The sequence below is a fragment of the Eublepharis macularius genome, chromosome 9, assembly GCF_028583425.1.
Source record: "Eublepharis macularius isolate TG4126 chromosome 9, MPM_Emac_v1.0, whole genome shotgun sequence".
Classification (NCBI taxonomy): Eukaryota; Metazoa; Chordata; class Lepidosauria; order Squamata; family Eublepharidae; genus Eublepharis; species Eublepharis macularius.
Genome location: NC_072798.1, coordinates 105,014,829 through 105,031,483, shown reverse-complemented (window position 1 = coordinate 105,031,483; position 16,655 = coordinate 105,014,829). Strand labels below are relative to the sequence as shown.

Here is a 16,655-nt window from a genome sequence, read left to right as displayed (position 1 = left end):
AACAATAGTCCGATTTCTGTAATAACTTCTTTAAACTTAGTCTCTTTTAAAATACAACTCCTGCCAAGTCTTCACCTCCTTTTCACTAGTCTGTTGCAGTTTAAAAATCTACTTTCTTTCCTCTCTGTTTTTGTCAATCTGTCCCGTTTCAAAAGATAGCGATCTTTACCTTCTCTTCACCTTTCTCGGGTTGTAATCGCTGTTTCGATCTTAAATTCTCCTCTCAGCTTCCTTCCCCAATCGAAGCTTGGGTATGTAGGTCTTATGCCAGCCGAATTGGCCCCAAAACTGCCGCAGAGATTATAGCCGACCCGTCGCAAGGTGGGACCTCAAGGATCGGGGGGGAGACTCGTTGGGTAGAGCCCCCCCTCGTCCGAGATCTAACTCACCCTAGGGTCTTGAGCGTTCTTTGCCTGCTCCCCGCCTGAGAGCAGTCGGCCGCGGGCTATTTTCACCCCTCCGGCCGGTTAAAACGGCAGTCCGGTCAGCTCCGCGAATGGAGCTGCGTTAGACCTCCATGAATCCCAAACCGGAAGTCGCCAAAAGCCAGTTCCAAATGCAAGTCCCTCTCCTAATGCAAACTGAACTAACAAAGCCCAACAGGACCAGACTAATGCAAGGGAACGTATCCCAAACCACAGAACCCCAATGTCAAACCAGAGAAACTGAAGCAAGGAGGGGTGAGGCCAGCTGGAGCTGCGAAGCTTAAAAGGCAGCCACAGTGGTGACCTGAAGGGCTCTTTTCAAGCTCAGGTGGGAGTGGAGGGGTAACATTGGGAATCCGCCTCTCCCAGCTGCCCCCTGCCCCCCACCAGGCTTGCCCCTCTCTCCTGCTGCAGTGTGGAGCTTGCCTTCACTGGCTCGAGCCAAGCTGCTGGCTCAGAGGTGTGCATCTCCACTGCTCCGTGCAGGAGCTGGCAAGGTGCCTTCACTGCCGCCTCCTCCGGCATGGCCAGCAGCCCCAGCCAGGTGCCTTAGGAAGAGGCGCTGACCCCACTCACCCACTGCTTCTCGTTCACCTGCTTGTCCCTGATGACAGTCTTGAGAAGGGCGTGGCAGTGCCTCAGCAGCAGCAGCCAGAGGAGGAGGAGGAGGAGGAAATGCCGGTCTGCTCCCCACCCGCAAAGGAGAAAGGGCCGGTGGTGCTGATGGCGGGGAACCAGGAGCGCCTTTCATTTCTTCTTCTCCCCACCCTTCCCGCTGCAGCTGCCTGACATTTGGCGCTCAGGCAGGGTGGACGAATGGCATGGGAATCCACTCTCCCTGCTGCCTCCTGTCCCCAGCCTGGGTTGCTCTCCTGCTACAGTGCGGAGCTTGCCTGTGGCTGAATACTCGGGCCCATCAAAAAACTGGCTTCTCGCCCCCGGCCTGGGATTCTCCAATGTGAACCGGCATAGCTGGATTATGCTGGGTCGGCATAAATCCGGCTATTTAGCCAATTCATGAATCTGGGATTGCACACACCTCAGAGACTTGCTCACAAAAACAAATCAGAAAAACATAAACGTGTTAAAATTAACCACCAGTAAAAACCAGCTCACAAAATCTAGAGCCATAAAGGAACACTAAAATCTGAAGAATAAGCACCCACAAATTAGGGACATAAAACATTTGGCTGCCTAAACGATTCTAAGAGTCCTCTGGCTAGAAGCAGATTGCAAAAGCTATTTTAAGGAAATCTCTCTCTCTCTTTCACCCCCAAATCCCCACCCACCCACCCCTAGTGAAAAGGCCAGGGCACAAGCAGGTCCCCAAAGGTCAGCCCCTCTTATTGCTTGTCCCTAGCAACCCAATAGATTAAGGCATATTTCCTCTGTATACAGCTTATGACCCAAAGTATGGGGAGGGGGCGAAGGGTGGTGCACTTCAGAAGCAAACTCAGAAGGTCAGCTACACCTCTTGCCCCCACCATTAAGAGTCCTCCATAGTAACAATAAAATGAGGATAAAATGGGGGCAAGAGAAGCAGGTACATCACGGTGAGCTTCATGGAGGAAGGTGGAATAAAATGCACTCAACAGATATGATAGCCAGAAAAAGATCAACAACAGGAGAAACACTGTGCCCATTTCCCTATCTAAAAGGAGGAACTGCAGCAGTACCCCCCCCCCTCTACGCCACCTTCTAGCCAGGCTCAGGCGCCAAACTGCCCCATGTCCCAAAAAGCAGCAGGACAGCCTCCCTGCCCCTGGAAGAGCCGTGGGTGGGTTAGCTGTACATGTGGGGCTGGGTGGGGGACTGAGTTATGGAGCCATATCTAGTGACAGCATCTATCAACAAAGGGAACAGGTTGAGAGAATGAGTGCCGTGTCACTGCATTCTAGCAACTGAAACCAAACCAAATCCCATAAAACAAACTAAAACAGACCAGTACACTTTTGTTAACCAACAGCTTTTTACCTGTTTGTAATAGAGAAATGTCCAGTTTCTCATCACAGTCAGTTGTCTCTGCTAAATATAGACAAGACACAAAAGATTATTTTTCCTAAATATGTAAACACAGATTTATGCAATTAAGTAAAACAGTAATAGTAAACAGAAGATGGGAAAGGAACCAATGAATATTTATGCACACAACCGGTGAGAGAAATATGCATTTCATTCAGACCCTAATGGATTTTACTTATTTGTTTCTGAGGAGTTAGCCGTGTTAGTCTGTAGTAGCAAAATCAAAAAGAGTCCAGTAGCACCTTTAAGACTAACCAATTTTATTTTTGATTTTAGTTTTGATCAGGCATCTGATGAAGAGAACTTGATTCTCGAAAGCTTATGCTATAATAAAATTGGTTAGTCTTAAAGGTGCTACTGGACTCTTTTTGATTTTACTTATTTGTTTGAAATTGATAGGAAGAACTGCCCTGTCAGATCAGCACAGCACAGCACCCGACCAGGCCAGCATCTTCCTTTCATCAGTGGCCAAGGACTTCTGAAAAGGTTACAAATATTCACCAATATGAAAGTCACAAACAGCTTACTCTGAAGTGCATGAAGAGCTTTATCCAAGGAGAGGGCTCAGCTTTAGAACTAGTTTATGCAGGGCTTTTTTTCAGGGGGAACGTGGTGGAACAGAGTTCCGGAACCTCTTGAAAATGGTCACATGTCTGGTGGCCCCGCCCCCTGATCTCCAGACAGAGGGGAGTTGGGATTGCCCTCCGCGCCGCTCGGCGGCACGGAGGGCAATCTAAACTCCCCTCTGTCTGGAGATCAGGGGGCGGGGCCACCAGACATGTGACCATTTTCTCCGAAGGCAACCCACAGAGTTCCACCACCTCTTTTCCCAGAAAAAAAGCCCTGAGTTTATGAATCCTGGAATACAGGTAGTAATAATAAAGTGGGCCTCTATGTATTACAGAATGATTCCAAAGTAGCCATCATTCATCCACAAACCTTCCCCTTGCTTCTCATGACTGTAATGGATTTTAAACCAGTTTACAATGTGATTGAGAGCCACTGACAAAGGATGTGGGCTGCAATAAAGGACACAACCGAGGAGCAGAAAGCCAGCTGGTCATCCCAAGTCACTAATATCTGGGCCAGGCTTTACCTTTCCTTCAACTGTGTCCCTGAATGTTGAGCATTTCCTTTGGCCAGCAGAATCTGATGTGATGTTACAGACAGGAAAATTCAACCCTTTCTGCACTGGTCATAAGCGGCTTTTCATTTTTAATGCCATGTTTATAGTGATTCCGATCCTTGGTTATGTTGGAGAGCAACAAGAAATGAAACCAGGGAACTGATTTTCACATATACAACTCAGCAGACTAAGTTTAAAGCAGACACAAGAAAGCTCATCTCCTGATACAAGGGCACTGGCATATCTCATCTCTAAGAGTTATGTTACAATTGTATACTTGAATTCTTGCTGAATTTCTGCCATTATGCAGATCAGGATTCAGGATCCAGACCACCAAGTCAGCTCTGCCACTCCCCCAAGACGGTGATCGTCTCTCCACTGAAGGAACAGTTAGACAAGTTCCACTGCACGTTTCATCAAGCAGAACAGGACAGGACAGACAAGAATTCTGCCAAATCCCAACCAGGCCAAGCCCTCCCATGCTGGACGTGTTGCTCCTGCTCTTCAAGCCTTGCCCAGATGGAATGGCATGGAAGGGAAACCTCGGGAAAACAGATGGTGGGGAAGGCCACAGGCACGTGCGCATATTCCATATATTTCACCGAAGGCTAACAAAGCCCTGAAAAGCAATGCCAATTTTACCGGTAAATCTAACCAAATGCAAAACCATCCCACCCACTCCAGGATTTTGGATCCAGATCAATAACCAAAAGGGGACAGGGCAAATCAAGTAAGGTATTTCCAAAATCTACTTGGAGTACTAGTTTCAGAATCTAAAACATATTTTCCCCAAAGCTACTTTGCTGATTAATTTTCTCAGCCAGGTATTTTCCCATTGTAAATGCAAGTAGGAAAGGGGCCAAATAAGCCAGAAACTGGGATTGTATCTGTAATCTAATAAATCACCCAACTATTTAATTGAAAAATACTGACAAGGCTAAAAAAGCCTTTTAAAAACACAAAATCAGTTCCTCCCTATTTAACTATTGACAACTTTGAATCTGTTAAAGCTTCTAAACATTAAGAAATTTATACTTATGTGGGCATAAAGCTCTAGATTTTAAGGTAGCATTTCATAGGATTGGCTTATGAAACAGACAATGTTGCTGTGTGAGCACACAAATATCTGCCTGGCCTTAAAGCAAACCAAAGACAGCCGTTTCAATGACTCAGGCAAGTTCACAGTGAAATGCAGCATTGCATTTCTTAATCTAAAAGAGAGGCCTGAATGGAACCAAAAGCCTAAAGTTTTTGTAGCAGACACAGTCTAGTTGCAAATATACTCCTAATCAGGGCTTTTTTTCTGGGAAAAGGGGGGGGGGGTGGAACTCAGGACCACACAATGATGTCACTTTGGGTCAGCTGTAACAAGGGGGGAGTTTTTTAAAGTTTAAATCGCCCTCAGCGAAAATGGTCACATGGCTGGTGGCCCCGCCCCCTGATCTCCAGACAGAGGGGAGTTGAGATTGCCCTCTGCACTGCTGGAGCGGCGCGGAGGGCAATCTAAACTCCCTTCTGTCTGGAGATCAGGGGGCGGGGCCACCAGCCATGTGACCATGTTCAAGAGGTGCCGGGACTCCGTTCCACCGCGTTCCTGCTGAAAAAAAGCCCTGCTCCTAATCCCAATTCCTGCACAAGTTTAGCTATCACAGAGAGTGTTCCAAGTATGTCTCTGCAAGAAAGAGCAGCTTCCAGTGCTGCTTATCTGCATTCACACTGAACACACAGAGGGATGCCATTGGAGGACAGACATCTTTTAACCCTGTAAATAACAATTCGTTTTGCTAAACTTGAACCTCATGTTCCTACTGGACTACTCGAGGGCATGCCTGCTCCCTGCCTGCCTGGGGAGAGTCTGCTGTCATCGAGGGCTGAACTGCTACCACCAGTTCTAACCCTTTAACAGACTACTTATCAGCAGGTCGATCAATTCTAGCCCCACAAGGATTTATAAACCCACTCTGTAAAAGGCGACAAAATTAAAATAAACCCATTCTTAAGATAAGAAAAAAGCAGAAGACCAAAACAAAGGTTGCCACTATTCTGCTGGGAAGTTAAGGGGGGGGGACTGGTGCCTCCCTTGTTCCCTGCAACAGCTGGGACACCCTTAGAGGGGACTACTTCAGACTCGGGGGAATCACGGCTTTGTGGCCAACTGGAATGTTACCATGAGCTCGTCTTTATTACGGGGGGGGGGGGGCAATACACAGAAAACGATAGGTCAAAGAGTAACAAAGATCAGACAACTTTCCCGTTGCCTCTAAACACAGGTATTTTCAGTTGAGATTAATTATTCAACCTTGAATCAGAATGTATTACAAGACATGCATATCTGTATAGATCAGCAGCATTCAGAAAAGGGTCCTTCCTCAGAGATTTCTGACCACCTCTAGGCCACAGATAACTTGTCCCCTGCCTTGCTACCTTCATCTTCAGACTACTTCCCTCCTCTTCTCCCTTACCTGAACCTCTTTTTAATCGTCTTCTCGCCAGTTTGATTTGATCCTGGAGAATTTGCACCCAATCTCTTGGGCCAGGCAGTTTATCCACATGGTTTGCAGTGCAGTATTTTTCTGTGAACACTAAAATCAGAAGGACAAAACACATGTTTGTCAAACAAAACAAAAACCACTCCCCTTTTTCAAAGTTAGACATGTAAGTTCAGGAAGTGGAGCATGACATATAAAGAAGGTTCAAGCACCTACTCATGAGAGAAAGAAAGTAAGAAAAAGACTGAAAGCTTTATGTAGTACATTGTAACTGCGTGTTTGAATTATCCCCCATGAAATTACCCTGTATTCACCGAGCCAGCAAGCATGTCACAGAATTCTCCACAGCCCACTCATTTTCGATGAGTGGAGATTTATTAACATGAGAGATCTTCAATCATACCCCGGCCCCCAACATATATACTGTACCAGGAGATCATTTGGACTAGTTCTCAAAAACAGCTGTTTGCTGACTGAAGGCATGCAAAACAAGTTAGAAATTCTGCATACAGCACAAGAGATCTCCTAAGCACTCAACAAACATTTACCATAATGAAAAATCTTAATAGATAGGGGCACTGAAATTCCAAGAACATCAAGTAGGCCGACCAGTGTCTGGACATTTAAACAGATTGTACCAGCACACCCTCAAATAAGGACACAATACACCACTGTGTGGGTTAACTTGTTTGTTAATGTCTGATCTGCATTAATTAAACCTCCCTGAAGTATAGCAAGTTGGTGCTGACAAGTTGCAGGGAGGGGAAACGACATTCCCCCTGCCTTTGCTTTTTCCCTCCAAAAGATCCTTCCGTTTCTTTCTCCCCCATTTCTCAAAGATCCTTCCTTTTTTCTTCCTTCCCTTCCCAAGCATTCTTTCCTTTTTTTGACTCCTTGGCTTTTTCTTCTTCTCTCCCCCTGCTTCCCTGGAAAACCCCCTTACCCACATCCTCTTTCCAACGACCTCCTTTGCAAATGCCCCAACACCCCCTCCCTGGCCATCCTTCCCTATCCTCCCCCCCCCCCCGGCCTCCAGGCAAATGCCCCACCCCCTCAAAAACACCCCTCCCCTTCCCCCCTCAAACACCCTTTCTCTCCTCCTCCTCCCCTGTCCCTACTATTCCGGGACAGCTGGGATACTCTAGTTGTCAAGCATTTTATAAACATCCAAGGTGTTGGAATTCTGCAGTCTGCATCCCCAACAGTAGAGGGACTCTCTGCAGAAAGGGTAGAGATGTGTGTGAATAAGACAGCCAAGCACAACTGTAAAGACTACAATCAAACCACATTCCAGGCCTCTCCCTTCGGAACCGAGGGAGCTGGTGCCTTTAACCTTTTCCAAGGCAAGGTTATTGCTAAGCTCCTCTATGGGGCACAAATCTGGGGGTGGAATGTGAAAATATTATCCCAGTTAGAAACCATCCAGAATTCCTTTTTAAGGAAAATCCTTAGCCTCCCCTAGGGAACTCCCACATCTTACCTAAGGCTTGAGGTTGGTTTACCCTCTATCACATCTAGAGTGCATTTGAAGTTACTGAAATATTATAAGCTTGTCTATATTTCTGATGATCACCTGGTAAGCTACTGTTTCCAGTACTATAAAGACGTGAACCTGCGGCCTAAATTATTCTCCACTATTTCCCAATTGTATTCTCTGCCCTCACTGGATGTAGTTAAGTGCTGGGATTTTGGGGGTATGCATGAGTGGATCTTTGCCCTTCGCGATATCAGCCTTGCTAGGTAAGGATGCCCTTCGAGATATCAACCTTGCTGGGCAATCCACATTTTCGCCATGGTACCCCTGGTTCAAGAAAAATAAATCCCGCCCCCCCAACTATCTGGCTGATCTCTCTGATGCCTCCGTGAGAAAGGCATTCACTCAATGCCCGCCCCCCCTTCACCCGTCCGGAATCAGGCACAGAGCAGGAGACAATGCCTGCCCCCACTTCACCCAGCTGGGATCAGGAGCAGAGCAGATGGCAATGCTTCACCCATCTGGGATTAGGTGTGGAGCAGGTAGTGATGCCCGCTTCCCCTTCACCCGGCTGGAATCAGGTGCAGAGCAGGAGACAATGCCTGCCACCCTTCACCTGGCTAGGAAAAGTAGCGCAGTAGATGGCAATGCTCAACCCCCCTTTCACCCAGCTGGGATCAGGAGCAGAGAAGGTGGCAGTGCCCACCCCCACCTTCACACAGCTGGGATCAGGAGTGGAGCAGGGGGCGATGCCCGTTCCCCGCCTTCACCTGGCTGTAATCAGGCGTAGAGCAGAAGGCAATGCCTGCCCGCCTACCCTCCCCTTTCTAGAGCCCGTTGTATTTTTTCCTACAACAGGCTTTGTTACTAGTGTATATATAGTTATTGTGTATGTATTAATTCTGTATGACAGTTTTGATGTCACGCCCTAGGGCTACATTAATAAACTTTGTACTTACATATCCATACAATTTGGTGCCTTAAATCAGGCTGGCACATGCTGCAGCCTTGGAATAAGAGCCGTTGTGAGAAGGCCCTGATGGGCCACACTTCTGGACTGAGCCCTTGGTGCTCAAGGGGGCCAGGGAAGCATTCAGACTGGCACGAAGCCGCAGCCTCGGAGGAGGAGCCGCTGTGGGGAGGCTCTCATGGGCCAAGCCTCCAGACTGAGCCCTCGGTGCTCAAGGGGGCCAGGGAAGCATTCAGACTGGCACGAAGCCGCAGCCTCGGAGGAGGAGCCGCTGTGGGGAGGCTCTCATGGGCCAAGCCTCCAGACTGAGCCCTCGGTGCTCAAGGGGGCCAGGGAAGCATTCAGACTGGCACGAAGCCGCAGCCTCGGAGGAGGAGCCGCTGTGGGGAGGCTCTCATGGGCCAAGCCTCCAGACTGAGCCCTCGGTGCTCAAGGGGGCCAGGGAAGCATTCAGACTGGCACGAAGCCGCAGCCTCGGAGGAGGAGCCGCTGTGGGGAGGCTCTCATGGGCCAAGCCTCCAGACTGAGCCCTCGGTGCTCAAGGGGGCCAGGGAAGCATTCAGACTGGCACGAAGCCGCAGCCTCGGAGGAGGAGCCGCTGTGGGGAGGCTCTCATGGGCCAAGCCTCCAGACTGAGCCCTCGGTGCTCAAGGGGGCCAGGGAAGCATTCAGACTGGCACGAAGCCGCAGCCTCGGAGGAGGAGCCGCTGTGGGGAGGCTCTCATGGGCCAAGCCTCCAGACTGAGCCCTCGGTGCTCAAGGGGGCCAGGGAAGCATTCAGACTGGCACGAAGCCGCAGCCTCGGAGGAGGAGCCGCTATGGGGAGGCTCTCATGGGCCAAGCCTCCAGACTGAGCCCTCGGTGCTCAAGGGGGCCAGGGAAGCATTCAGACTGGCACGAAGCCGCAGCCTCGGAGGAGGAGCCGCTGTGGGGAGGCTCTCATGGGCCAAGCCTCCAGACTGAGCCCTCGGTGCTCAAGGGGGCCAGGGAAGCATTCAGACTGGCACGAAGCCGCAGCCTCGGAGGAGGAGCCGCTATGGGGAGGCTCTCATGGGCCAAGCCTCCAGACTGAGCCCTCGGTGCTCAAGGGGGCCAGGGAAGCATTCAGACTGGCACGAAGCCGCAGCCTCGGAGGAGGAGCCGCTGTGGGGAGGCTCTCATGGGCCAAGCCTCCAGACTGAGCCCTCGGTGCTCAAGGGGGCCAGGGAAGCATTCAGACTGGCACGAAGCCGCAGCCTCGGAGGAGGAGCCGCTGTGGGGAGGCTCTCATGGGCCAAGCCTCCAGACTGAGCCCTCGGTGCTCAAGGGGGCCAGGGAAGCATTCAGACTGGCACGAAGCCGCAGCCTCGGAGGAGGAGCCGCTGTGGGGAGGCTCTCATGGGCCAAGCCTCCAGACTGAGCCCTCGGTGCTCAAGGGGGCCAGGGAAGCATTCAGACTGGCACGAAGCCGCAGCCTCGGAGGAGGAGCCGCTGTGGGGAGGCTCTCATGGGCCAAGCCTCCAGACTGAGCCCTCGGTGCTCAAGGGGGCCAGGGAAGCATTCAGACTGGCACGAAGCCGCAGCCTCGGAGGAGGAGCCGCTGTGGGGAGGCTCTCATGGGCCAAGCCTCCAGACTGAGCCCTCGGTGCTCAAGGGGGCCAGGGAAGCATTCAGACTGGCATGAAGCCGCAGCCTCGGAGGAGGAGCCGCTGTGGGGAGGCTCTCATGGGCCAAGCCTCCAGACTGAGCCCTCGGTGCTCAAGGGGGCCAGGGAAGCATTCAGACTGGCACGAAGCCGCAGCCTCGGAGGAGGAGCCGCTGTGGGGAGGCTCTCATGGGCCAAGCCTCCAGACTGAGCCCTCGGTGCTCAAGGGGGCCAGGGAAGCATTCAGACTGGCACGAAGCCGCAGCCTCGGAGGAGGAGCCGCTGTGGGGAGGCTCTCATGGGCCAAGCCTCCAGACTGAGCCCTCGGTGCTCAAGGGGGCCAGGGAAGCATTCAGACTGGCACGAAGCCGCAGCCTCGGAGGAGGAGCCGCTGTGGGGAGGCTCTCATGGGCCAAGCCTCCAGACTGAGCCCTCGGTGCTCAAGGGGGCCAGGGAAGCATTCAGACTGGCACGAAGCCGCAGCCTCGGAGGAGGAGCCGCTGTGGGGAGGCTCTCATGGGCCAAGCCTCCAGACTGAGCCCTCGGTGCTCAAGGGGGCCAGGGAAGCATTCAGACTGGCACGAAGCCGCAGCCTCGGAGGAGGAGCCGCTATGGGGAGGCTCTCATGGGCCAAGCCTCCAGACTGAGCCCTCGGTGCTCAATGGGGCCAGGGAAGCATTCAGACTGGCACGAAGCCGCAGCCTCGGAGGAGGAGCCGCTATGGGGAGGCTCTCATGGGCCAAGCCTCCAGACTGAGCCCTCGGTGCTCAAGGGGGCCAGGGAAGCATTCAGACTGGCACGAAGCCGCAGCCTCGGAGGAGGAGCCGCTGTGGGGAGGCTCTCATGGGCCAAGCCTCCAGACTGAGCCCTCAGTGCTCAAGGGGGCCAGGGAAGCATTCAGACTGGCACGAAGCCGCAGCCTCGGAGGAGGAGCCGCTGTGGGGAGGCTCTCATGGGCCAAGCCTCCAGACTGAGCCCTCGGTGCTCAAGGGGGCCAGGGAAGCATTCAGACTGGCACGAAGCCGCAGCCTCGGAGGAGGAGCCGCTGTGGGGAGGCTCTCATGGGCCAAGCCTCCAGACTGAGCCCTCGGTGCTCAAGGGGGCCAGGGAAGCATTCAGACTGGCACGAAGCCGCAGCCTCGGAGGAGGAGCCGCTATGGGGAGGCTCTCATGGGCCAAGCCTCCAGACTGAGCCCTCGGTGCTCAAGGGGGCCAGGGGGGAGCAGGTGCCTTTAATCAGGCTGGCATTTTCCACTCTTGAGCCATAACAATGAAGGGAAAGGCAGAAACTTTTCTTTCTTTAAATATAGTTTTATTCTTCACTAGAATGAATATTGATGGTTAAAAACTTAAAAGAAATCATTCTCCTCAGCCTCAAGGATGACGAGAGGGGAAAGCAGAGAAACAGCAGTAGAGATCCTCGCTCTGCGTGGCAAAAAGAGACCTGAGGGAACAGCAACCCCCCCCCCCCTCCTGGCCATGTGATGTTTTTGGCGGGAAAGCGCCAAAGGAAGGCGGGGCGCTCCCAGACTTCTGGTAAGCTCTGGAAATCTTCTCCGAGGCTGGCCTGTGTGTGCGCAGTCCCAGTGTGGGACTGCACAGAAGCCAGAAAGATGAACAGGGAATCATCTGAGTTGGGAGAGAAATGACCTTTTGCCTTGGAGAGAAAGCCTCAAATGCCCCATCCCAATAAGAGAACACAGTGAAGGGCAGTTGGGACACCAGCAAGCAGACTGGGCTGTGTGTCCCTCGGCCCGCGTGTGTGTTTACTTGAGACGGTCAATAAACAAATCCCCTCTCTCCCCTCAACTGATCACATAAATGCAGATTTTGTTAATATGGTCCCAGGGGTGAGGTGCGCTCGGACAGGAATGATGAGGGCCAAAACCAAGAGACGAGGCTGCAGATGAAGGGGTGGGACTGGCCCTTTAACTTACCAGGAAAGGTCCGACGGGTTATTGCTCTGGAGGGTCACTGGCGGCCAGGAGCAAGCAGAGCCAAAGGGTCCCTGTGGTGAAAAGGAGTGTTGTAGGGTCTGGTAGGCTCAGCGCAAGGCAGAGGCAACCATGATTCCAGGTCTTGGTGTGAGAAAGCAGCTGTGCCCTACCGGCACCACAGGGGCCATTTGACTCCACTTGCTTCAGGGCTGTTGGTCCCAATCTGCCTTCAGTTGTCCTGAAGGGTGGTATATAAATCGAATGTTGTTATTGTTATTATTATTAAAGAGACAACAGTGCAAAGAGATGGAGACTGGGGGCAGGGGCATGGGGCAAAGCAAGCTTGGAAGCAAAGTATGGGCTGACAAAGAAAGAGTTGGCTCGGCTACAGTGCGTCACCACATATTGCCACACGCAACCTTTGCATTTGGTGGGTCTCTCACTAGTATTTTAAAAGATGCCAGATTCAGGCGTTTTCTGCCTTTGGGTTTTCTTAACCATGAAAGTGAAGAATGGCTGGTGAAAATAAAATACACTGGTCAAGTGTCTCTTTATGCTCTTACCTAATTTCTTCTTTGGGCACAGTCTGCTCAATTTCTGGCAATGGGAAAGGGAGCTAGAAGGAGCACTAAAGAATATCTGGAAGGGCTAATACAGGAACCTCTTACAGCAATGATGCAAGATTAAAAAAACCCTCTTGTACTTCAGGAAATCGCCAACTGGCAGAGCCACCCCAAGGAATTAATGAAGCCATAGTATCTTGTCACACAGTTCTTTAAGGGCCGCAAGCTCAACTGGAGCCAGGCAGAGTTAAGTTCCACACTGTGCCATCTCTTGCTGTTCCCTTTCAGAAGAGGAATCCTCTCAGGCCCGGCAGGGTTTCTCCATGCAGTCTCATTTATGGGGTGCCATCATAATAAAGACAGCCCTCTTATTACAGCAATGCCTAGCAGTACCACCCTGGACATCATCAGCTGCTGGATGCAACTGAAAACCATTTCAGAGAGGAGCCTGTGACTGGAGAGCAGCATTTGGGTTTGAAATTTCATCATGTTATCATCTAAGCCCTTCTTTCAATTCAAGAAAGAGTGCAACAATCTTGATTATAAGTGTTCTTTATGAAATCTGAACTTTTTCAGTAAATCTGGCTTTTTCAGTCAAATATGAGAATATGGAATAGAAGACAATCACTGCCAAAGCTTCTACCCAACCAGGTTTGACTACTAAGTTAAAATACCTCCACTTTAGAACACCTGTGCTTTCTCTGTGGCAGCTGCCACCTTGTGGAATAGCCTGCTTGAAGAGGTTAGGAAAGCTCCCATTCTCCCGGCTTTCCACAACTATGGAAAACTGAATTCTTTAGGAGGTTTTTTTTAACACAGGCAATAGGGTTGTGCTATGAGGAAATGGCTGAGAGAGATGTTTCGGTAAAGGGACAGAGACTGTAGACTATACTACTGGGTATTGTCGGTTGAGGTAGGTATGCACCTACTTGTTAGTTTCTGCATCATTTAATGTATCATGTCCAATTGCTTATAGAATCATAGAGTTGGAAGGGATCTCCAGGGCCATCTAGTCCAACCCCCTGCACAATGGAGGCAATTCTCAACTACCTCCCCCACCACATCCATAGTGACCCCTGCTCTATGCCCAGAAGATGTCAAAAAACCTCCAGGATCCCCGGGCAAACTGGCCTGGAGAAAATTGCTTCCTGCCCCCAAAATGGCAACTGGCATTGCCCTGGGCATGTAAGAAGGGGCCATGAGAACAAAGCACTGACATAACACTTTCTGCCCTCCCTCTCATGATCTGCCCAGGTTCACAGAATCAGCATTGCTGTCAGATGGCCATCTAGCCTCTGGTTCAAAACGTCCAAAGAAGGAAAGCCCACCAACTCCCGAGGAAGCCTGTTCCACTGAGGGACCGCTCTAACTGCCAGAGAGTTCTTCCTAATGTTCAGCACTGCTTTGGCTCTGTATTTGGATTTATGCTCTCCATACCCTATCGTATTGTTTACTGAGTATCCCCAACCATTTATTGTATTATCCTACACTCTGTAATCAGCTTTGATTCTCAGTGAAAGGCAGACTATAAATAACATAAATAAATACATATGGGAAAAAACAAACAAACCCAACACCAAAACACAAAAAACACAACTGCTTGCCCACCTGGAAACGTATATGCAGCTCTCCCACCCCAAGACCCCTCCTTGTATTCAGTGCTTGCTCAAGAGCTTACTAGTCAACAGCCATGTGCACTGCTGGGACTGACCATTCAGCTAAGTCTACAGAGTAAACTCTTGCAATGCTTAATGATCTGAGAACATTCGTGTCGGGAGTGGACACAGCCTAGTTCCCATACTGGGTTCCATTCAAATTTTCCACAATTCATATTGCCGACAATGGGAGCAGCAGTCTCAACCACAACCCTGAAACTAGAACCGGAACTGGCTGTCATACATGAAAAGCAGAAGGGTCCTGCTTCCCAAACATCCAGTCATATCTGCAAGACCAGTTCTGTGCAAAAGCAGGCCAAAGACGGCCTAGAGCCACGTGGTTCTAGAAGGCAGAGCAAGAAAGACCCTATTTTCTTTCAGCTTAGCACTGATACTCAGCCGACCACAGGTTTGGTCCTAAGACCACCATTGCTACACTTCAGTGGATGCATCCCCAATCCAGTTGCAAAAGATCCCATTGGTATATCTGAATACACACAAGGCAGCATCCTTGAGGAGATGGATGCAAGACTGAATCCAGTCAGTGTCTTGATGGGAAACCTCCTGGAAACCTCTGCAAGTTGCCTTGAGTTTCATGACAAAAAGAAAGGGAGGATATAGAAATGCAATACATTCAAATGATTCATTGCTCCTAGATGGACAAAGGAAGTGTGGGTTTCCAAGTAACAGGGACACAATCATATAAATTACCAGACATGCACCTCCACTAATCTTTTCTTTCTGACCTGCAGTAACCCAACACAAAGCAATTAACAATTTGTTTCCAACAAAACAAAAACATCTACAGAGGCATACTGAGTTTCCCTTCATGTCGATCTGTACTGTAAGCACCATCTTGGAAAGAGTCAGAGAGAACGAGGCCCAGTCGAGACAAAAATCTCATTTTGTGGCATAACCTGCTCTGGACCCTGAATAGCTTGGATCTGTGGGGGCAGATTGTCCTGCCTTCCCCCTCCAACCTTCTGTTCCCCTCAAAATCGTGCCCCCACAGATTAGCAGAAGCCCAGGAATATAATGGGAATTATAGGAGGGGGGAGGTTTCAGTGAGGGACAGAAATCAACAAAAACCACCCTCTCACTATGCCACAAGCGGAAGTGTCTCTTGCAAGAGAAAAGGGCGCTTTGGATTCTGCATGTCTGGATACTTACCCATCTAAAAAACATGCTGCATGCAGGAGATGAAATAAAAGGAAGCGGGTTCTAGTCTCCAACCTCACATGTGTGGCGTTATTTTTTGTATGGGAGCATTCAGTAAAGCTCCTCCCCACCCCCCACCCCCCCACCCCCCAACTGAAGTGGTGCAATCAAACAGGGGCTGCTTGCACATACAAGAGCGGTTCATTTAAGGTCAGACCTCAGGAACGCAGAACTGACAACAGCTCAGTTGAATGCAACAGAGAACAGAAACTGCTGTCCCCAAATGTAATTCTGCACAACTACTAGCTGACGTTCTAAAAGCGCAGATAACAAGATTCAACAAAGCAGAATGATACCTTTTATTGCGCCCACAATATTTTGGTCTAGTCCTTTTCGATTATCGTTGAGGCCTCTTTTCCTCTTGCCGTTGGGTAAGGAGTTGGCCAAGGTCTTGTCATCAAAAAATGCACACACCAGCTTCCGAAAGAGCAGGCTCCCGGAACGAGTGTAATTTGCTAAGATAGAGTCCAGTTGAGATTTGGGCATGAAGACGTCAAAGCCCTCAGCAAGCTGCACTTCTGGCTAACAAAGGAACACCAATGTTTGATTAGCATTTTCTTTACATAATTTGTTGAACATCCAAATCAATTTGAATTTGTTAGCATCAACACATGCCAGGATTTCCTGGCCTTTTTTCACCTATCTCAAATCATCAACAAATTCTAACAAAATGCAACTTAAATCCAGGGTGGCTGGCTACCTAAATGCCTATGAATTTAATGCTGGCAATTAGAACTTCAAAATATTTAAGCCAGTCTTTGCAGTATCAGCTCTTACAAATCTTTCCGTGGTTATCAGGAACATGAAATATAATAATTACCATTGCAGTCCTGAACGATACTCTGAATTCCACTATTTGAGCCATCAAGTCACAACCGACTCATGGTACCGTGGGATTTTCAAAGCAAGATAATTCAGTTATAGCCAAAAGTTTTATCACATCCTGGGACTAAGGTTTCTCTGGCCATAATTTAAACTTAAAGTAAAATAAGGAAAGGGCCATTAAGAGCTTAACAGTGTTGTTATGTTGCCTTCATGCATCAAATTAAGCGTCATGTCATTCAACTGTAGCCAATTATATTTCTCTGGTAAACCTACAGGGCTGGTTCAGAGTATTTTTGTCACACCATGCAAGGTACATCCATCCCCTCA

General features: G+C 49.9%; 1 protein-coding gene across 1 annotated transcript in view; it reads right to left on the bottom strand.

Annotated features, from left to right (window-relative positions):
- The window catches only part of BEND7 (BEN domain containing 7), a 78,309-nt gene that overhangs the window by 13,632 nt on the left and 48,022 nt on the right, over positions 1-16,655 (bottom strand). Inside the window, exons 6-8 of the mRNA XM_054988217.1 lie at positions 15,800-16,025; positions 6,036-6,155; positions 2,400-2,450 (exon numbers count right to left, since the gene is read on the bottom strand). Of these exons, the coding sequence (XP_054844192.1) occupies positions 2,400-2,450; positions 6,036-6,155; positions 15,800-16,025 (397 nt within the window). The remainder of the gene's footprint in view (positions 1-2,399; positions 2,451-6,035; positions 6,156-15,799; positions 16,026-16,655) is intronic.